Source organism: Ranitomeya variabilis, chromosome 7, assembly GCF_051348905.1.
Source record: "Ranitomeya variabilis isolate aRanVar5 chromosome 7, aRanVar5.hap1, whole genome shotgun sequence".
In the NCBI taxonomy this organism is placed as follows: Eukaryota; Metazoa; Chordata; class Amphibia; order Anura; family Dendrobatidae; genus Ranitomeya; species Ranitomeya variabilis.
In genome coordinates, this window is record NC_135238.1 from 151,923,201 (window position 1) to 151,946,534 (window position 23,334).

General features: G+C 45.3%; 1 protein-coding gene across 2 annotated transcripts in view; it reads right to left on the reverse strand.

The window, feature by feature from the left end:
* The window catches only part of FAM117B (family with sequence similarity 117 member B), a 55,503-nt gene that overhangs the window by 17,072 nt on the left and 15,097 nt on the right, over window positions 1-23,334 (reverse strand). For both annotated transcript variants that reach the window (XM_077272079.1, XM_077272080.1), the window contains exons 2-3: window positions 17,473-17,558; window positions 4,368-4,460 (exon numbers count right to left, since the gene is read on the reverse strand). In XM_077272079.1, the coding sequence (XP_077128194.1) occupies window positions 4,368-4,460; window positions 17,473-17,558 (179 nt within the window). The remainder of the gene's footprint in view (window positions 1-4,367; window positions 4,461-17,472; window positions 17,559-23,334) is intronic.

Here is a 23,334-nt window from a genome sequence, read left to right on the forward strand (position 1 = left end):
TTTGAAAAAAAAAGGAAAAAAAATGGTGCCATTTTCCAAGACCAGTAGCGCCTCCATTTTTCAGGATCTGGGGCTGGTTGAGGGCTTATGTTTCGCGTACTAAGCCGACGTTTTTATTGATACCATTTTGAGATAGATACGATGTTTTAGTCGCTCACTATTGCATTTTATTACAATGTTGCAGCGACCAAAGAAATGTAATTCTGATTTTTGTCTTGTTACAAAGTTTAACTGATTGGACTAATTCTTTTTATATTTTGATAGATTGAGCGTTTCTGAATGCGGCAATACCAAATGTGTTGGTTTTTTTCTTACCGTTTCATTTTGAATGGGGCAAAAAGGGGGTGATATGAAATATTTTGTAAAACTTTTTTTTTCTACCATTTACTTGCTTCAATAGTCTCTTTAGGAGACTAGAAGCTGCGATCCTCTGATCACTTGTGTTACACATACAGCGCTGCAGCTCTGCTAGGTGTAACAGAAATGCTCATCTGCTATGAGTACCAGCCATGTGGCGACGCTCATAGCAGTTCGGCAATGACAACCACAGGGGTCTCCTGCAGACCTGGGTTGTCATGCCAACCCATTGGCGACCCGCTATCATGTGACACAGGCATCGATGGGCAGAGCTAAAATGTGGCGCCATGTTAAATGCTACTGTCGTAATTTGTCAGCACAGGTTAACAGCCACAGGTGGATCGCGATTCCACCCGTGGCTGTTAGAGGCACATGACAGCTGTCATGTGCCGGAAAAGGTGCGGGCTTAGCGCCGGAACACGCACCAAAGAGGGTGATGCAACCTATGACAGATATATCCATCACAGGTCGTTAAGTGGTTAATGGCAAAATTCACAACAGGTGTTTGATCAATGAATCGCACCCAATTGGTGGGGTTTAATTAAAATTTGTATTAAGCAGCCGTTCTCAGGCTGTTCACATTTTCACATCATGAAACCAATACAACACCTAACAATTGATCAACAGTAACTCACCATTAGGAGGCTTCAGGCAGGGTGTTCTCAGACAGAAGTGGCCACTGAGCTCAGTGTGTCACAGGGTCATCAGCAAATTACAGCAAAGATAAAAAGACTGGAATCGTGACAGAAAGGCAGAGAAGTGGATGTCCTTTGGCCACATACCACACAGATGACGGCTTCATTGTGAACATTGCCCTTCAGAACAGGATGATGACTGCCACACAAATCCAGGCACATTTACTGGAGGTGAGAAGCAGCCAAGTGTCACGTCAGATCGTTCTAAATGGTTTACTTCAGTGTGCTCTGTGTGCTTGACGTCCTGCAAAGATACCTGGCCACACCACCAGGCACAGGCATCATCATCATCTTGCATGGGCCAGGAAGCATCTACGCTGGACAAGGTACCAGTGGGCCTCGGAGTTGTTACCTGATGAAAGTCCGTTCACGCGGAGCAGAAATTTATGGCGGCTAACAATGTTGGTTGGAGACGTCAAGTACAGCGCTATAAATCAGTCACTGTCGTCACCAAAAGAGCTTTTGGGGGTGGTCACAGTGGGAGCAGGTGTGTCTAGTCAATACAGAACTGCCCTACATTTTGTGAATGGTACAGCGACAAGCCCCTACTACATAATATATCATCATTAATCCAGTCATTCTGCCGCTGCACGAACAACACAGGTCTAATTTCATCTGCATGGCTTAACCCCTTCATGACCTTGGGATTTTCCGTTTTTCCGTGTTAGTTTTTCGCTCCCCTCCTTCCCAGAGCCATAACTTTTTTATTTTTCCATCAATTTGGCCATGTGAGGGCTTATTTTTTGCGGGACAAGATGTACTTTTGAACGACATCATTGGTTTTACCATGTCGTGTACTAGAAAACGGGAAAAAAATTTCAAGTGAGGCAAAATTGCAAAAAAAGTGCAGTCCCACACTTGTTTTTTGTTTGGCTTTTTTGCTAGGTTCACTAAATGCTAAAACTGACCTGCCATTATGATTCTCCAGGTCAGTACGAGTTCATAGACACCTAACATGACTAGGTAATTTTTTATCTAGGTGGTGAAAAAAAATTCCAAACTTTGCTAAAAAAAAAAAAAAAAAAAAAAAAAAAAAAAAAATTGCGCCATTTTCCGATACTCGTAGCGTCTCCATTTTTCATGACCTGGGGTCGGTTGAGGGCTTATTTTTTGCGTGCCGAGCTGACGTTTTTATTAATACCACGTTTGGGCAGATAAGTTGTTTTGATCGCCCGTTATTGCATTTTAATTCAATGTCGCGGCGACCAAAAAAACGTAATTCTGGCGTTTCAAATTTTTTTCTCGCTACGCCGTTTAGCGATCAGGTTAATGCTTTTTTTTTTATTGATAGATCGGGTGATTCTGAACGTGGCGATACCAAATATGTGTAGGTTTGATTTTTTTTTAATTGATTTATTTTGATTGGGACGAAAGGGGGGTGATATAAACTTTTATATTTTTTTCACATTTTTTTAACTTTTTTTTTACTTTTGCCATGCTACTATAGCCTCCATGGGAGGCTAGAAGCAGGCACAACGCGATCGCCTCTGCTACATAGCAGCGATCTGATGTTCGCTGCTATGTAGCAGAAATGCAGGTGTGCTGTGAGCGCCGACCACAGGGTGGTGCTCACAGCTGCCGGGGATCAGTAACCATAGAGGTCTCAAGGACCTCTATGGTTACAATGTACAAGCATCGCCGACCTCCGATCATGTGACGGGGGTCGGCGATGCCCTCATTTCCGGCCGCCCGGCCGGAAGCGCAGGTTAAATGCCGCTGTCTGCGTTTGACAGCGGCATTTAACTAGTTAATAGGTGCGGGCAGATCGCGATTTTGCCCGCGCCTATTACGGGCACATGTCAGCTGTTCAAAACAGCTGACATGTCCCGGCTTTGATGCGGGCTCACCGCCGGAACCCGCATCAAAGCGGGGCTTCTGACCTCGGACATACTATCCCGTCCGAGGTCAGAAAGGGGTTAAAGCTCATCGAGGTGGCATCATTAGGTAATGGCTGCACGAGACTGGGGTACCTCAAATGGAGTAGCCTGCACTTTCTCCAGACTTAAGTCTTATAGAAAACCTATGGGATCAGCTGGATCGCAGTGTAGAGGCTCCTAACTCTGTACTCCAAAACCTCAATGACCTGAGTTCTGCCCTTCAAGAAGATTGGGATGCCATGCCTCAGCAGACAATAACTCCAGTTGTGTACAGCATGAGACATCGTTGTCAAGCTGCAATTGATGCTCAAGACTACATGACAAGTTATTGAGACATCGACATTTTGGAGGGGGGCATACACAACTCCATGCTTGTACATAAATAACCTACTTTCATGATAAAATATCACAGTAGTGTGAACTTTTTAAAGGGAATCTGTCACCCCCAAAATTCGCCTATAAGCTAAGGTCACCAGCATCAGGGTCTTATCTACAGCATTCTATAATGCTATAGAAAAGCCCCCGATATATCCTGAAAGAGAAGAAAAACAAGTTAGATCATACTCACCCAGGGGCGGTCCCGATGCGGTCCGGTCCAATGGGCGTCGCGGTCCGGTCCCTCCCATCTTCATGCGATGACATCCTCTTCTTTGCTTCCTGTTGCGGCTCCTGCACAGGCATACTTTATCGGCCCTGTTAAGGGCAGAGCAAAGTACTGCAGTGCGCAGGCACCGGGCCTCTCTGACCTTTCCCGGCACCTCAGCACTGCAGTACTTTCCTCTGCCCTCAACAGGGCAGATAAAGTACGCATGTGCCGAAGCAAGAAGCAGAGAAGAGGACTACATCGCATGAAGATGGGAGGCACTGGACCCAGACCGCTACGCCCATGGGACCAAATCCGCGACGCCCATGGGACCAGACCGTGACGCCCATGGGACCAGACCGCAGCGGGAACGCCCCTGGGTGAGTATAATCTAACCTCTTTTTCTCGTCTTTCAGGTTACATCGGGGGCTAATCTACAGCATTACAGAATGCTGTAGATAAGCCCCTGATACCGGTGGCCTTAGCTTATAGGCGAATTTTGGGGTGACAGATTCCCATTTTAAAGTTTTCCAAAAATTTCATTCGAAATGCTAATATCCCTAACTTTTTGTGAGTACTGTATGCACAGTGTTGGTTACTTATGTCTCATCTCTGGAGTCACAACAGAATAGCAATCCATTTCAAATACACTATATGGACAAATTTTGCTTAAAAAAAGGTTAATTCTTATTGTAGAAGATTGAATACTTACTAATTATGAACAACTTCTGCAAATCTACCAGATGCAAAACCAAACTGAGCATCTAAGAGAAAGTCTATGACATGACAATAGCCCAGATACAAGAATGGAAACATGAAGGCAGCCCACTAATCTGCACACAGCAGCTGTCTAACCTCTTTCAGCTGCTCGTTGCTGCCCCAGGACGCAGATCGCTTGTGAGAGCTTTTCTTCTTTTCAGCGTACTCCTCAGCCCAAGCACTCTCAGTCTGCATAATAGATGAAGAAAAACAAGTTGACCTTTTTCCACTATAGCTAGATGCATTGTTTAATTATTACAGCACTAGTTATTGGAACGTACAATGATTTTCATTACTTACGTTTATTCTCTCTTATAGCAGATGAGAAAGTTACTCATGTTCATGTATAACAGATGTCTACCAAATTGTTTTTCAATCATTAAAACCTGCATTTAAGAAGTATAATAATATGATGCTATTATTCCCAAGCTTTAAAGAGAACCTGTCACGTGAAAAAAACACTTAACCTGTAGATATGGGGCACTCCGGGGAGATAAAACTTTGCACTGTTCCTGCACTCATACACTATTACACGATAAACATGAGATGTCCAGTTCAGTATGATCTTCGTAAACCTTGTAATTCCGTGTGACAGTAGCTGCTCCTCACTGCTCCCCCTGTACTGTCGGGGTCAGTACATAATACACAAGTGTTCAGCTACTCCCTGTAAGGAACAGCCACCAGAGAAGAGGGGCATGGCCACTGCTCTGTTCTCTGCAGAGAAACAGCTGTTATCAGGAGACTGGCTGATAACAGCGGGGAGCCGTACACTGCTGTAATGTCCCAGACAGAGGGGTCACCAGTGAAAAGCAGCTTCTGTCACACCAGCCCCCTGATGATGGCTCCCTGTCTGTAGTCAGATGGGAGGGGGCATGGCCTGCTCACAGTTTTTAGTAGCAGCACCCTGATAATGCATTACTGCCATAGAAAATGGGAAAAAAGCGCTATATAATGTACACATGAAATATTTATCTTCAAAAATTGCTATGAAAAAAGGAAGGTACTTCGCGCATAAATTGGCCAATGTATGTGAGCCCAATTGCCACGTCAAGGTGTCCTTGGGTCCCTGCCTGTCCTGGACAGGGACCCAATTATGAAGGACACCTTGACATGGCAATTGAACTCACATACATTGGCCAATTTATGCACGAAGTACCTTCCTTTTTTCATGGCAATTTTTGCAGATAAATATTTCATGTGTACATTAGATAGCACTTTTTTCCTATTTTCTATGGCAGAAATGCATTTTCAATGTTCTAGAGTAATCATTCTTGGTAAATAATGGTGCAACCTTTATCGTTTTTCAACTTACATGTTTTTTTTGGTTGGCGCCTTGTTCACACTAGCTTGGATGTGCTGGTTTTATTCTCTATTTGTATTAAGCCCCCTGATAATGTCTCATTCACAGGACTACTATAAGGTGCAAGCAGGCGACACCCCCTTACCTACCTGCAGACAATGAGACATTATCAGAGGGCTAGTGTGACAGAGGCTGCTTTTCACTGCTCACCCTTCCATCTGTGACATAGCAGTGGAGCTGCACACTACTGTAATCAGCCAGCCTCCTGATAATAGCAGTATCTCTACAGAGAAAATGGGAGTGACCACCACCCCTCTTCTCAGGATGGCTGTTTCTTAGAGGAGGGAGCAGCACTTGGTGTATGATGTAATGACCCAGATGGGAGGGGGGAGCAGTGAGGAGCAGCTTCTGTCACACGGAATTACAAGGATTATAAAGATTATATAACTGCACTGGACATCTTATATTTATAGTGTATGTGGGCAGGGATAGTACAATTTTTTTTTTTATCTCCCCAGAGTACCCCTTTAATAGAGTTCTGAACCTGCTAATCCCTGCACTTATAACCCTGCTTCTGGGAGAAAATGAACTTTATTCCTTCAGGCAGCATTCGGGTTTCAGTCATGGAGGTGGTTGAGGTGCGGATTCAGTCACCTCACTGTGTAGAGATCAGCGGCTGTAGACACGCCCCAGCACTGACTGACATCTGGTCGTACTGAGGAGCTGCCATCAGTCAGTGTCGGGGCGCAGTTAAAGCTGCCGATCTCTATACAAAGAAAGTTGACTGAACCTGCGCCAACGCCACCCCTATGACTGGAACCCGAATACTGCCGGAATAAAATGAATTTCCTCCTGGCAGTGGGGCTCTCAGTGCACCAAGCGATCAGGTGCAGAATGCTATTAACCTGCAAATTAACCCAATATCTGCAGGTTAATATTTTTTCACATGACAGATTCCCCTTAAGCCCAATTCCATATCTTCACCTTTCGTCACCATAGCTTTGGATTTCAGGAAGTCGTTTAAACAGTCAACCTGTATAGAGGGTTATTGTAAAATTATGGATTGTTCTGATAATAGAGTGCTTTCAAGAAGCGTATAATCTATTCTTTAGGCCGGTCAGATTCTCAGATGCTCCTGATTACTGAAAACAATTCATGTACATGAACAGTTATCAATTTCATGTTGAAAAGGTTGGCCACTACTTAGACAACCTCTTCTCAATTGCTATATTCCCCAAGTAAAATAACAGTCTATACTCACCTCTTGTCCTGCAGTTAATCACAGCAGCTGCTTCTCTATCACTTCCATTGGACAAACAGATGCTTCTCACAAAATTAGATAATCAAAAAGTTAATTTATATCAGTTCTTCAATACAAAAAGTGCAACTCATATTATATAGAGTCATTATAAACAGAGTGATCTATTTAAAAAGTGTTTATTTATGTGAGGCCAGTTTCACATGTCCTGATATTTCCGGTACCGGAGATATCATTGTCCGTGTGTGTACTACGCGTGGCACACGTGTAGCAACCGTGTGTAGTATCAGTACCACACGGACGACCGCCGGGGAAGTAGCGCTGTTCCCTGGAGGCTGGTGCTGAAGCCGGCTGTCATCCATTCTCCCTTGCTCTGCCGGCGAGCAGCGCAAGCAGGGGAGAATGAATGAATAAATGAATGATACACAGCAGGCACAGGCTCAGTAACTAGCGCTGACATCACTGAGTCTGTGCTCGTTGCCGGCATGAACTCCTGTGACCTCAGGACCGTGGGAGAATGCAAGTGATGAGGTCACTGTGACAGAGCTTGAACTGCTGTGACCTCATCACTTGCTTTCTCCCACTGTCCTGAGGTCACAGGAGTTCATGCCGGCAGCGAGAACAGACTCAGTGACGTCAGCGCTAGTTACTGAGCCTGTGCCCGCTGCGTATCATTCATTCCCCAGTAGTTTACAGCTGGGCCGGTTCTCATTAGCACTGCTCTCGATTGTAAACTGTACATTCCCCTAGATATGGATTACGGCATGGGACTGACTGAACGCCGGACAGGTATGGTATATTGTTGGCTTTTTTTATTTATTTATTTATTTATTTTTTTTTTACAGGAGATCGAGGGCGTCGCTTGGATTACCAGTATAATAAAGATGGGAAAACTGTGTGGTGTATGATTTCATTAAAATACTTTATTCTGCATGTGTGTTTTTTTAACCTTTTACCAACTATAGGATTAGTAATGGAGAAGTGTCTTACTGACACCTCTCCATTACTAAGCCGGGCTTAATGTCACCTTACAATATGAAGGTGACATTAACCCCCCCATTACCCCACTTGCCAAGGCTACAGGGCAAGTGAGGAGGACTGGGCAAAGCTCCAGAATTGGCAAATCTAATAGTTGCGCCTTTTCTGGGCAGCTGCGGGTTGCTGTTTTTAGGCTGGGGAGGGTCTTACCAGCCTGAGAATAGCAGCCCACACCTGTGAGCTTTTTGCTGGGTTGGTTTAAAAAACATAGGGGGGACCCCATTTCGGGGGTTTTGTATTCATTCTTTCTCCCCTGCTCGCCGGCAGAGAAGGGGTGAATGGATGAAAGCCACATTCAGCACCAGCCGCCGGGGAACAGTGGCTCACAGTAGCGCTTCTTCCCCGGTGGCCGTCCTTGCACAGGGAGGACAGTGTGCACTGTTCTCCATGTGCACGTGTGTGGCACGTTTTGAGGCCTGTGTGGCGGGTGAAAATGGACATGTCTTCGTGTTTTGCACACGGACACACGGTCGGTGAAAACACGCTGACATGTGCACAGACCCATTCATTTCAATTGATCTGTGTGTGTCAGTGTCTCCGGTACGTGAGAAAACGGTCACCACACGTACCGGAGAAATCGGCTTTAATGTTGATGATTATGGCTTACAGCCAATGAAAATCTAATTTACTGAGATAATGACTTTTGGGTTAACAAAAAACACCTGCAAAGGCTTCCTAAAAAGGTCCCTTCGTCTGTTTCAGTAGGCTCCACAATTATGGGCAAGACTGCTGACTTGACAGATGTCCAGAAGGCAGTCATTGACACACTCCACAAAGAGGGTAAGCCACAAAAGGTCATTGATAAAGAAGCTGGCTGTTCACAGAGTGCTGTATCCAAGCATATTAATGCTAAATTGAGTGGATGGAAAAACAGAATTAGTTTTACCCGTAATTCGGTTTCTAGGAACCTTCCACAACAGCATCATCGAAGATGTCTCCCCGCCCTAATGGGGGACAGGAAACAGAAGAGGTTAAATACCCTCCCCTTCCTGCAACCACCAATGTTTTTTCTGGACACAATAGCATGTATAGTTACCACTCAAGTGCAGGAATCATCCAATAAGAATATCAGATAGGGAGGGAAATTAGTGCCGTCATGGAAGGTTCCTAGAAACCGAATTACCGGTAAGACTAATTCTATTTTCTCCAGTCACTTTCCACAGCAGCATCATTGGAGTAATACCAACAACTATTTTCTTTAGGGAGGGATTCACAGCCTGGAGAACTCATCTGCCAAATGTTAAATGCCTATTGAAATTTAGCCTATAGCGTCTGGTGAACGTGTGGACAGACGACCAGGTGGCGGCTCTGCATATCTGCTCGGAAGATACATTCCCCCTCTCTGCCCATAATGCAGATACTGCCCACGTGGAATGAGCCTTAGGTACCGTCACATTAAGCGACGCTGCAGCGATATAGACAACGAGCCGATCGCTGCAGCGTCGCTGTTTAGGTCGCTAGGAGACGTCAGACACCGGCAACAGCAGAACGATGCAGGAGCGATCCAGTGACGTACTTATCGTTCTCGCTGGTTGTTCGCTCCAGTTCGCTCCATGAAGAAACATTGCAGGCATCGTTGCTTTTGCTCTCAAACACGACGATACACGCCGATCTGACGGCCAAATAAAGTTCTGGACTTCTAGCTCCGACCAGCGATATCACAGCGGGATCCAGATCGCTGCTGTGTGTCAAACACAACGAGATCGCTATCCAGGACGCTGCAACGTCACGGATCGTTGTCGTTCTCGTTGGAAAGTTGTTTAGTGTGAAGGTACCTTTAAGAGTAGCAGGACGAGAAAGATTCTGTGATGAATACGCCGGACAGATAGCTTGCTTGATCCAGTTAGCAATCGTGTTCTTTGCCGCCTTCTTGCCCTTGTTCCGTCCCACGAACTGAATGAATAGGTTTTGGTCAATCATCCAATTTTCAGTTTGTTAGAGGTAATATAGGACCACCCTACGGACATCAAGGTTGTGAAGGATTTCTTCCTTCGCGTCGGAAGGATTTGGGCAGGATGAGGGTAGCACAATATCCTGACCTCTGTGAAAGTCTGAGACTACCTTAGGTAGAAAAGAAGGATCTAACCTAAGGACAATACTGTCTGTAGTGATAGCCAGATAAAGTTCCTGTATTGACAGGGCCTGTAATTCTCCTATGCGTCTAGCGGTAGTAATTGCAATTAAAAAGATGGTTTTGAGGGTCAGGTTTTTTTTAAAGGTGATGGATGAGAGAGGTTCAAATGGGTCTCGGGTTAGACTATTCAGGACTATATTCAAATCCCAAGGGGGGGATCTGACTATGGAGCCTAGGACGAATTCTAGTTGCAGAGGTCATGAAATGTTTAACCCAGCGGTGGCCTTGGTCTTGATCAAAGAAAGAGCTAAGAGCTGATACCTGCACTTTCAGTGTACTGGGTGTAAGTCCTAGCTCCAATCCCTTTTGTAGAAAGTCTAAAATCTGCGCTATATTGGGACGAAAGGGATCAGGAGTGTTTGGGAAACACCAGGATGAGAAGCGCTTCCAGACTTTGCCACAGATGGCATTAGTGACTGGCTTTCTACTTTTCTGGAGAGTTTGGATCACTATCAGAGACCTTTAGCCTTCAGGATCCTGGCTTCAGTAACAAGGCCGCAAGGTTCAGCTTGGCTAGATCCGGCTATAGAAGGGGACCTTGGTGAAGGAGGTCGATCTTCTGGGGCAGGAGCAAAGTACCCTCTTGAGCCATGTCCAGCAAGGCGTCGTACCAGCTTCTCCCTGGCCACATGGGAGCGACTAAGATCGTAGTGACATGATCTATTTGAATCTTTTGTAGTGTTCTCGCCAGCATTGGTATGGGCGGGAAGGCGTAAGCCAGGTTGAAGCTCCAAGGATGGGAGAAGGCGTCTATTCCCCGTGCTCCGCTTGCAGGACAGAGAGAAATTAATGTCCTTACTTTTGCATTTTGACCATTGGCAAATAGGTCTACATCGGGATTCCACCATCTTGAAGTCAGGGACAGGAAGACCGCTTGGTCCAGGCACCACTCCCCCGGATGGACATCCTTCCTGCTGAGGAAGTCTGCCTGAACATTGTCTAATCCTTTCAGGTGTACTGCCGATATGGACAATGGGTGTTTTTCTGCCCAAGAAAAAAATCCTTGCACGATTGATTTTAGACTGGCATATTTTGTGCCCCCCTGGTGACGGAGGTAGGCCACTGTGGTCATGTTGTCTGAATAGACACGCACGTGGTGGTCTTGAATCAGAGCTGATGAGGCTTTTAACATCTCCTCCACTGCTTTCAGCTCTCTCAAATTTGAGGAGCTGGAGCTGATGTTTAGGGGCCACAACCCCTGGAAGTAAGATCCTTCTACTACTGCATCCCAGCCTTTCTGACTGGCATCCGAAAGGAGTATCTTCAGGGGAAGCTGGTCCCAGCTGATCCCCCCGCTGAAGATTTCGGTAATCCAGCCGCCGCAATAGGGCCGATTTTGCATGGCCGGGAGGTGGGATTCTCCTGGATAGTGGGCTCTGATGTCTTCTTGAATATAGAAGTACGTGGGATTGTAGGACTCATGTATGAGCTTGAGCCCAGGATACCGCCTGGATACACGCAGTCAGGGATCCCAGGATGGACACTGAATCCCTTAAGGTAGGTGAACTCTGATCCCTGAATCTGGAAAAATTTTGGATGAGGCCGAGTCAATCCCTTGTTAGGAAGGATGTCCTCTTCTCTGAATCTAGAAGGATTCCTAGAAACTTCTTCCTTGTGGAAGGATGAAGATCCAGTTTTTCTAAATTCGGGATCCAGCCTAGAGATTTCAGGATTTCCAGAGTCTTCACTACATCTAGGTTCAGACGAGGGATAGACGGAGAGACTATAAGAAAGTCGCCCAGATACGGGATAAAGCACATTCCCTGGCTTCGGATGAAGATGACTGCCTCCGCCATGATCTTGGTAAACGCCCAAGGTGCTGACGAGATGCCGAAGGGTAGGACGTTGAACTGGAAATGGCTGACCCGATGACCGTGTGAAACTGCAAATCTGAGGAACTTTCTGTGGTCCAGATGTATCGGCACATGATAGTACGCATCCCTCAGATCCAGTGTAGCCATTACCCAATTCCGTCCGATGAGCGGGATTGCTGACCTGACTGATTCCATTTTGAACCGCCTGTATGTGACCACTCGATTCAAGGGTTTCAGATTTATGATAACCCGATGTTTCCCCGAGGGTTTCATTATGACAAACAGACGAGAATAATGGCCTCTGCCTATCTCCTGTCACGGAACCTGAGAGATTGCCTCCATCTGAAGAAGATCCAGTAGATCTGACTGCAGGGACTCTTGGAGATGTGGAGACTGCAGGGAGGTAGTTCTTAGGGGGAGGACTCTCGAATTCTTACCTCAGTCCGTCCCGTATGGTGCGGAGAACCCATTGGTTTGTGGAGATGGATTGCCACTGGGTGAGGAAATGCGAGAGTCTACCCCCGACCGGAGAGCTGTCATAGTTTGTCCGGGGTTTGTTCTTGGTGGGGCACCAGAATGTTCTTGCCCTTGCCACCTTTGGGGTAACTCCATCGTCCTGTTTTGCCCCTCCCCCTGAACTCCCTCTGTGAGGGTTGGTCCTGGGTGGGGGGCGAAAAAAACGCTTCCTAGAACTTTTCAGCTAAGGAAATGATTTCTTCTTGTCCGTAGTCTTGTCCAGGATCTTGTCCAGGGCTGGGCCGAACACAATGACCTTGAAAGGGAATAGTGCATAGTTTAGATTTAGAAGTCACCCCCCCTTCCCCCAAGACTTCAGCCATAGTGCTCTCCTGGATAAATTGGAGAGGATGGCAGATCTCACCACCACCTGGACGGATTCAGCCGAAGCATCAGCCAGGAACCCCATCCCCTTCTGTAGGAGGGGAAGGGAATCCAGTATCTCCTCTCTAGAAGTACCATGAGTAAGTCGATTTTCCAACGTGCGTAGCCAGAGGAAGAGAGATCTGGCGACGCACGTCGATGCTACGTTCGTTTTAAGCAGGTTGGCGGAGGTGTTCCAGGATTTCCTTAACAAGCTCTCGATTTTTCGGTCCATAGGATCCTTGAGCTGGGAAGAATCCTCAAAAGGAAGAGACATTTTTTTGGCTACCCTAGACACCTGCACATCTACCTTAGGGATTTCCCATAAGGAACCATCCCCGTCCAGGGGGAACCGTTTTATTTTTAGTTCCAAGGGCACACTAAGACCTTTCTCAGGAAGACCCCACTCCTGAAGGATAAGGTTCTGTACATTCTCATGTATAGGGAATCCCTTCTGATCCCTGGGTTTCAGCCACCCAAACATCTCGTCTAATATAGTGTTTTACTTCCTCCTCCTCAACCCCCATGGTGCTCCTCATCATACCAATCAGTTCTTCCATGTCTTTGGAAGAAAAGTAATATTTCTTATTATCTGATTTAGGGGTGGAAGTGGAACTCTCATTCTCCCAAAAATTCTCTGAACCCGAGGTACGGATTTCACCTGAGTCAGGTTCTACAGGAGCCACCTTCCTGTTTTTAGGAGGAGGGGGTTGTGGTACTGGGGCCTGGGAGAAGGTAGCCATAGAGGATTGGACCTCTTGTCTTATGAGGGTTTTGATGCTATCCATGAGGGAGTGCTGCTCCATACGTAACACCTCATCCGTGCACGGCTGGCAAACTTTTTTTCTTATGTGTGGAAGGGAGCCTGCAGGCGCAAATACCACACTTGCGGCTCGTTTTCTCTCTCTTCAGGGCAGGGACCTTTTCTCCCTATAAGAGAGAGAATGTATACTAAGTAACCCATGTTACAAGTACCTGGATAGCAGGGACCATCACCCACTACTTACAGTATGAGGGGGAACGCTGGGCTCTGCAGATGCAGATAGGGAGGATTTGTTGCAGTCCATGTCAGTCCACAGTCACATGTAGTCTTACCTGTCGGCTCCCTCGCTAGGATTTCAAAGAAAACAGAGGCGCCAGAGTCGTTCTGTGCTCCTTCCCCACCAATGGAGGGACACCGGTGAGGACGCCCCACGAGGCTGCTGATTCCAGAGGCCCGGAGTCTGCCAGCGCACGCATGCATTCCAGCGTGGAACGCACCAGAAGTTCGGGCCAATGTCACTTCCGATGCGCACGCCGGGGAGCTACAGGAGAACCCCAGCCGCACATCACCGCCCTGCTTTACCCCCCGAGGGAGCACAAGATGAGCGGGAAAGGTCCCGAGTCACACGCGCGCGTGGAGAAGGGAGCAGCCACCAGAGGAGGAGGAGAGCGGAGCCCCCGACCTCAGCTGCCCGGCATTAGAAGGTAACGTGGGGTGCTCCAGATCGCCAGCACCATCGAAAGCCTCTTCATTCCCCATGGGGGACAGGAAAAACCCTGGTGGTTCCAGGAAGGGGAGGGTATTTAACCTCTTCTGTTTCCTATCCCATATTAGGGCGGGGAGACCTCTTCGATGATAATGTCGTGGAAGGTGACTGGAGAAAAGTGTAGAAGAAAAAGATGCACAAGCAATCGGGATAACCGCAGCCTTGAAAGGATTGTTAAGAAAAGGCCATTCAAAATTTTGAGGGAGATTTAAAAGGAATGGACTGCTGCTGGATTCATTGCTGTCGCATTTCTTGTGCCAAGTCACTCATGAATAATAGACAACGCCAGAAGCGTCTTACCTTGGCCAAGGAGAAAAAGAACTGGACTGTTGCTCAGTGGTCCAAGGTGTTGTTTTCAGACGAAAGTAAATTTTGCACTTCATTTGGAAATCTAAAGTCATATAGTCTTTAGGAAGAGTGGAGAGGCACACAATCCAAGCTGCTTGATGTCTAGTGTGAAGTTTTCACAATCAGTGATTGTTTGGGGAGCCATGCCATCTGCTGCTGTAGGTCCACTGTGTTTCATCAAGACCAAAGTCAGCGTGGCCATCTACCAGGAAATTTTAGAGTACTTCATGCTTCCCTCTGCCGACAAGCTTTTTGGAGATGGAAGTTTCATTTTCCATCAGGACTTGGCACCTGTCCACACTGCCAAAAGTACCAATACCTGGTTTAAAAACAACCATTAACTGTGCTTGATTGGCCAGCAAACATGCCTGACCTTAACCCCATAGAGGAGCTATGGGGTATTGTCAAAGAAGAAGATGAGAGACACCAGATCCAACAATGCAGACGAGCTGAAGGCTGCTATCAAAGAAACTTGGGCTTCCATAACACCTCAGCAGTGCCACTGGCTGATCGCCTCCAAGCCACACCGCATTCATGCAGTAATTGATGCCAAAGGAGCCCTGACCAAGTATTGAGTGCATTTACTGAACATACATTTCAGTAGGCCAACATTTCGGATGTTAAAATCAGTTTTCAAGCTGGTGTTATAAAGTATTCTAATTTACTGAGATAATGGGTTTTCATTGGCTGTAAGCTATAATCATAATAATAATAATCTTTATTTATATAGCGCCAACATATTCCGCAGCGCTTTACAGTTTAACAGTTTCAAACACAACAGTCATGGGTAACAATGTTAACAATACAGTAATAAACCAAAATAAGACAAAATAAGACGAAATAAGACGACCCTGCTCGTGAGAGCTTACAATCTACAATGAGGTGGAGAGATACAAAGTACAGGTGTGTATTTACAATGATGGTCCAGCCATCTTCAGGGAGTGGGGGGTAGGTGGAGATAGTGTGTGTGTATGAATGGGCTACACACACACAAACATAAAATGAGTTTGATTAGAGAACGTGATAGGCCGCTCTGAACAAATGAGTTTTGAGCGAGTGCCTAAAACTATGCAAGTTGTGGATCATCAACAATAACAGAAATAAACACTTGAAATAGATCACTGTTTGTAATGACTATATACGAGTTTCACTTTTTGTATTGAAGAACTGAAATAAATTAACTTTTTGATGATATTGTAATTTTGTAAGATGCAACTGTAACTGTCCTTCGGAGGACATCAGAGAGCAGCAGCAGTTCTTACTTCCTCCGGGTGTCTGTTTCTCCTGAAGTAACAGAATGAAGAAGCCGCTGACTAAGTACAGGGCTCTCATGGCAAATTAACGTCACACAAGCCCCGGGAGACCAGTCACCAACGTCGCTGCAAGTTCAGTGCCCAAACAAACCAGAGAGTATAGGATTTTTATTATTATTTTTTTACACAGAGAAATATAGAAATTTGAGAAAAGGCTGTCGAGTAGTGGACAACCCCTTTAGTGTAACGGTTCTTAAAAGGGTATTCTGTGTCCATACGCTTCCGCATCAAGAGGCGAGTGTAGCTGGTGACTGCACATTTATGGATTTCTTTAGATTAGTCTAACTGGTGTACAATACCCGCTGATCATATATAGGAATATACAAAACTGCTGTGCCATTATAAGGAGAACCGTGGCCGACCCGGGCAGCTAAGTCTTTGATTGCTGTACATGTGAAACCAGTTTTAAAGGAGTTGTCCAGGCTTAGGGTTCAAGTCTCCAGTCACTATGTGACTGCAGACTTGTGAATCCTCATAGCGTGCAGTGCGCACTCTCAGGATTCTCCAGTGCCAGCTCTGGGAGCGAGTGCATGACTGCAAGTATGTGATTTGCATACAGGTGGTCAAGTGCCAAGTAGACGAGCGTGGCTTTGCTCAATACAAGTGAATTGAGCTAGGCAGGACATTTCTAGTTGGAATGTGGCCTGTAAGTATGTAAATCTCATACTTGCCTGCACATGACTGTCCACTCCCGATGCCGGGGAATCCAGAGAGTACGTTGTCAGTATTTACAAGTCTGCCGTCACTGAATGACAACAGACTTGCTCTCCAAATCTGGGCAACACCTTTAATTTTTACAGCTAACTACAAGTTAGCTGAACAAGTGCTCATGGTTTACAAAAGCTTTTTACCATTTCAACAATTATCATCATCATTGCTAACAACATCTCAGCTAAGTCGAGAGCACATGCTTAAGAGGAGATCTCAGGATAAAAAGCTGTAAGGCTAGGTTCACATTGCGTTAATGGGTTAATGCTAACGGACTGCGTTGCACGGCGAAATTGTCGCAATTAACGCCGTGCAACGGGTCCGTTAGCGCACCCATTGACAGCAATGTGATTTGTCTCTGTAGCGCATCGCTAGCGCATGCCATTTTCGGCACGCGCTAGCGATGTGCCGATCTTTTGTGACGGACCTCGGACGCTGCTTGCAGCGTCCGAAGTGCGTCCGAGGTCCGGTCCTCGCTAGCGCAGATCGGGGATCTGCGCTAGCGGGAACGATGAACGCGAACCCTAAAGAAACATTGCGTTAGCGCAATCCACTAGCGCTATGCGCTTAACGGATTGCCCTAACGCAATGTGAACCTAGCCTAAGGCAACAGCCTAGTTACCAAAGTTCATGGACAAGGTATTCCCAAAAGTCAAACTTATCCCCTCTCTAAAGAGGATAGAGGAGAACTTATTGTTTGCTCAGAAATGGGGCTGTAGAGACCCCGTTTTGATTGGTGCACATTCTCTAGAATCCTGTTCTTTTGATCTTTGGGGAGGTCCTCAGCAGTTGGCTCCTGTTTCCCTGCACTAACTCAGGATGCAGTAAATACATGGATCACAATAAAACAGAAAATCGGGAGAATAAAATAATAAATTACCTGTGTAGACTGATCTTTCATGCAAGGTGCCACCTGTCCATGATCTCGGGGCCATTGTCCAGACAGATAAGGTGCTGCAAGGGTATCTAGGAAAGAGGAATGTCTTATTAGAACAATAAATCCAAAAACAATCACAGGAAAAAAGTGTCATACTTACAATGGTCACAATACTAATGCAGCAAGCCATCATGACAAAGCACAAGGGCAGCACAGGTGCAAAATACTTGAGTGTTATACATGCACAAGGATAAGACATGTATCGTGAGACAGTCGCACAGATACATGTAGTGCATCAGCCATCGCCCATGGATGATAGACGAGTGGTTGGCTGCTCCTCTGTATCACGCATTTGCGCTGCCTCCATCTTATCTTTGGTGCTTGCCGCATCGTGCAGTGCATCAGTTTTGTGACCAAGAATTTTACAAATTGCCTAGATTCTAGGCAATTTCTAGGCCCTAGAAGGTTTGTTTAACACTGAATTGTTTTGGCCAGGATTTTCACGTCGTGGTAAAATTACCATGGTTTTGCAGCAATTTCTGAAAATCGAAGCAGAAAAAAAAAATGCAGAGTGAACGGTAAATATCCTTTCGTTTTGTACAAAAATCTCTTTGTCTAAAAGATGGATTCAAAATGCAAGCCGGTTTGTTAGTGGATACATGATTGTACATGAGTCAGGACTTTCCACCACAATGTTCATCCTTTTATAATAGGCTCAAAGGATTTTTTTTTAGCCTGGGATTGATGCTCTGTTCCTACATGTTGCAAAATCATAGAAACATTATGACTTCAAGGAATAAATAGAACATGATTACACCCTTTGAGGCGGTCAAGTAAAGAAATCACCTATATTACATAAATGGCTTTATGCAAGGGCTCAGTACGTTTGAGTTGTATATTGGACTTCAGGGCCCATAGGGCTGTAGTAGTAGAGGCTACTGTGCTAGTGCTGCAATGAGTGAGGGGTGGCCTTGCTTTTACCACTATGGAAGTTTAGCAAGCGTGAATTGAGAGTGCCATCCATGTGCCACCAACTATTCATTATTGGGTGATCCAGCAAGTCAAATTCTGGTGTTATTGGAGACTAAAAACTTCCATGACTTACAACAGATTTTTATGAGTTTTAGATACTTTTTTACGGCTTGTCCAGACAGGTGTTGTGAAATTGCAGAAAATGGATGTAGTTGATCGGAAAAAAAAAAAAAAAAAAAAAAAAAAAAAATCGGAAAAGGCCTGCAACATCGTGTGGCAAAAAAATTCACCAAAATGTTAGCATAAATTCATGTAAAGTAAGCCAACTAATAAGTGGTGTAAACTTGACAGTCTAAAATTCACTAGATTTATCAAACAGTATAAACCACTAGGATAAACCTGGCACATCTTAGGTCTGTCTAGTATAATTTTGCGCTGTCTAAGCCTTAGATGGCTGTCTGCTGAACTATTCTTCGGCCAACAGCCCTCTCAGCTGAAATTCCCATACACAGGAGAACCTTCTCGACCGAGAGCTCCTGTATTCTCCATGTGAACGCATAAAGCCACCGGCAAATCTCTGCGAGAACAATGTGATTGGCAGTCTAAAATCAGGCATGTGCGACTGACATATCTCCCGACCGTCAGTTGGCTGGCGCCCACATATACATTAGACCATGGGCCGAACCCATCAATATCTGTTTGTCTAATGTGTATGGGGCCTTAGAATTAGACACTATTGATAAATGTGACGCAATATCTGTTCTTTGTAGAGCCTATCGGACTCGCATATAGCAGACACTTTTGGCATAGCCTGGGGATATTGGAGTGCACCTTAATATAACAAATTTACAGCACATGATGTGATATCCTCAAGCATTTATGAAGCAACATACAGGAACAAACACACATACCAACAGTCTATAAACAGACTAAATTCAAAGACTATGATGTCATGTAACATATATTCAGTGTGACTACCATCAGCATTGTAGACACACAAGTTTGCAGGCAATGCCAATGTACTAGCAGACAACTATTAATAACTACACTATTCTATTCCAGCGTGTCAGCATCACCAGTCTGGATGTAAATGTTTAGGCCCTGAAAAGCCAACAATGATGGCTTACATTGAATCCTGATCTGCATGTACCATATATTTAAGGATGCATGTATTAAATAGGATAACACTGCTTCGGTGCACACTCTGATTTATGGAATTGTTGAAAAGAAAATCTTTCCCATAGCAACCAGTCGCAGTGCACAATATGCCGACGGCTGAGTAAATACACCTCTCACCACTGGTGTGTGGCGTAACAGGAACTGTTGCATCTGCTTACACTACAGTCCTACTCACTTTGGGCTGCTCATTGTAAACAATGGGTTTACAAAGAAGCAGACCATTACACAAAAGTTAAAAATTAACCAATACACAAATGTGTACCTTTTGTTCTATAGTAGAACATTTTATATTATTTACTCGCTGACATAGCTCCATTAATTTCCACAGACATCACAAACCATAATTCCATATGGTTAATATTTATAATATATAAATAACTCTACAAATCAGTGGGAGGAAAACCTAATGACAATGAAAGTCTGAACAGGACTTTGTTTAAACAATCTATACATGCCAAACAAACACCACCCCTTGAAGAAGCTAATGTTGGGGCACAATCTGCCGTACTCCGTGTCCTAGTAACTCACTGATTTCTTGTGGCCATCTTTATGTTCTGCGTTTACTTTGTCAGGGCCATGATCCCGATTGGGGTGTATATTTTATTGGACTTACTGGTTTCCCTTTTCGGATGGATTAGCTGTTCTAGGGATTAACATGTATGTGATGGTCACTCAGCTTTATGGATATTATACATGGATGAGCAGTACCTCACCCTACAATCAATTTAATCCAGAGTTATCATTCTTGTGTCACATTGTCATTATTATTTTGTGCGTATTTTTATCATTTGCTTAGCATGGATGCAGATTATTGTTGTTACACTAGTCAGGTTCTGGCTTTCATTGATAGGTTTTTATTTTATATACGGTAGTTTGGAAGCAAGATTCATGCTTCTAATCCCAGAAGCATGAAACATAGGTTTCATCTTTATGGAAATTTTTATAATGTCCATATTTTGTTGTTTGTATGGGCCTCAATTCCTTGCACAACTTTTTGTTTTATTGCCCAACAAAGCAATACTCATGGTCTTGCTGAGATTTGAAATGTAATACAGACCAAAAAGTTACAGCCCCAGAGCAATTTCCTCAAGGCCAAATCTAGGTGTGAGAAACTGCAAAAATTTAAAGCACGAGTGAATTGGGCTTTCTAAATTCTATCAAGACGTATATAAAAAAAATGGCCACACTGAAAGCAAATATTGGGACTCACTGTTGCAGAAGTTAGCCAGATTTCACCGTTGTGGTGTAGAGGAATAATGAAAATTATCCACCAAGTTTGGATACAGCCAAAGAGTATATCCATATGGAACATAAATTAGTCAGTCACTTTTTCTGTAAGGCTATGGGCACACAGTGCGTTTTTTATGTGCTTTTTCCCCCCACGTGGAAATGGGCCAAAAACGCAATGGGATCCTCATGCAAGATAATACAATGACAATCCCGAAGTGTTATGCATATGATCAGTAAATTTCCTTGAGTATTTGCTGTTTTTTTTTTCTGCAGCATGTAAATTCTTTGTGCGTTTCTGCAGCGTTTTTCACCCATTGACTTCAACTGAGTCCGTGAAATCCGCAGCAAAAACGCAGGTATAAAAATGTTTGTGGATTTGCTGAGTTTTTGTTTTGGGTTTTACAATCTACCTATGGTGTTTCCCATGCATGAAAAACACCGAAGCTGTGGTTCTTATCGGCGGTAGCGCTATCGTCGGTCAGAGCGCTGCACAATCATGCCATCAGATGTCAGCGTGACCCCGCACCCACGGTAATGCTACCACCAGTACTGTCAGTCACATCGCTGCAGGATCATGCTGTAAGAGGTCAGTGTGACCCCACAGCTGTGACCCGCAGGCGTGGGCTAATGAGACTACTGCTGTCATCGGGCTACGTCTGCTGTCACTGATAGCAGGTGCCGCTGATGAGCGACGTAGTCTGTACTCCTCCTTCTATACCTGTCCTCTGCTTTCGACACAGTTGACCACTGCCTCCTACTACAGATCCTCTCCTCCTTTGGCATCAAACACCTCGCCCTATCCTGGATCTCCTCATACCTTTCCAACCGCACATTCAGCGTCTCCCACTCCCACAATACCTCCTCATCCCACCCTCTCTCTGTTGGAGTCCCCCAAGGCTCTGTCCTAGGAGCCCTACTCTTCTCAATTGATACACTTGGCCTGGGACAACTCAAAATCTCATGGATTCCAGTACCACCTTTATGCTGATGACACTCAGATCTACCTTTCTGGCCCAAATATCACCTCTCTGCTGTCCAGAATCCCGGAGTGTCCATCAGCCATATCCTCCTTCTCCTCTCGCTTCCTCAAACTCAATGTGGACAAATCTGAACTCATCATCTTTCCTCCATCTCATAGATCTTCCTGACCTATCTATCCCGCTTTCCCCTGTACCCGAAGTCCGCTGCCTCAGAGTAAACCTTGACTCTGCCCTGTCCTTCAAACTGCACATCCAAGCTCTTTCCACCTTGTCGCCTCCAGCTCAAAAATATCTCCAGAATCCGTCCTTTCCTCAACCGTCACTCTACTAACATGCTTGTGCATGGCCTCATCATCTCCGCCTTGACTACTGCAACATCCTTTTGTGGCCTCCCTGCCAACAACCTTGCACCTCTCCAGTCCATCCTTAACTCTGCTGCCCGACTAATTCATCTCTCTCCTCGCTACTCTTCCGCTTCCCCCCTCTGCAAATCTCTTCACTGGCTCCCATTCCCTCAGCGTATCCAGTTCAAATTACTAATACTAACCTACAAAGCCATCCATAACCTGTCTCCTCCATATATCTCTGAACTAATCTCCCGATATCTTCCCTCACGTAATCTTCAGTCCTCCCAAGACCACCTCACTTATTTGCTCCTCATCCAACCAACTCCAAGACTTATCCCGAATATCCCCCATCTTCTGGAATTCTTTGCCCCGACACACCCAAATATCAACCACATTTGGATCCTTCAGATGGAACCTGAAAACCCACCTCTTCAGGAAAGCCTACAGCCTGCACTGACCCTGCTGCCTCCTCACCACTACCGAAGCTAGCGCCGCCTCACCAACACCAGAGCTCCTGCAACCCTCAACCTATTATCTCCTTCCCCACAATCTTGTAGAATGTAAGCCCGCAAGGGCAGGGTCGTCACCCCTCTGTATCAGTCTGTAATTGTCAGTTTGCTTACTGTAAGTGATATCTGTAATTTGTATGTAACCCCTTCTCATGTGCAGCACCATGGAATCAATGGTGATATATAAATAAATAATAATAATTATAATCTGCCGGCGCTTGTGCTCACAGTTTAAAGAAAAAACTCAACACCAAATCTCCGACGCCCTCGTCTCCTAGAAATAATGTAAAATAATAAACATATACTCACTTGTCCTCCGTAGTCCACATAATTCAAAATATCCAACAGCGATCTCAAGTATAGAAAAGTCACATTAGGAGATGTGACCACTGTACCCGACCGCCAGCGATACACTCGGGAGCAATGACCTCCTGTCAGTGTATCACTAAGCTGCCATGAGGGAGTTCACAGCTCCGATGCTCTCACTTACAGCACCGCTGCATGAGAACTTTCCACAACACAGCAGTGGTGCGGTAAGGGAGATCACCGGAGCTGAACAGCTGATGAACTTCTGTGAACTCTCTCAGGGTAGCTCAGTGATACACTGTGTGAGCGATTACCGTATATACTCGTGTATAAGCAGAGTTT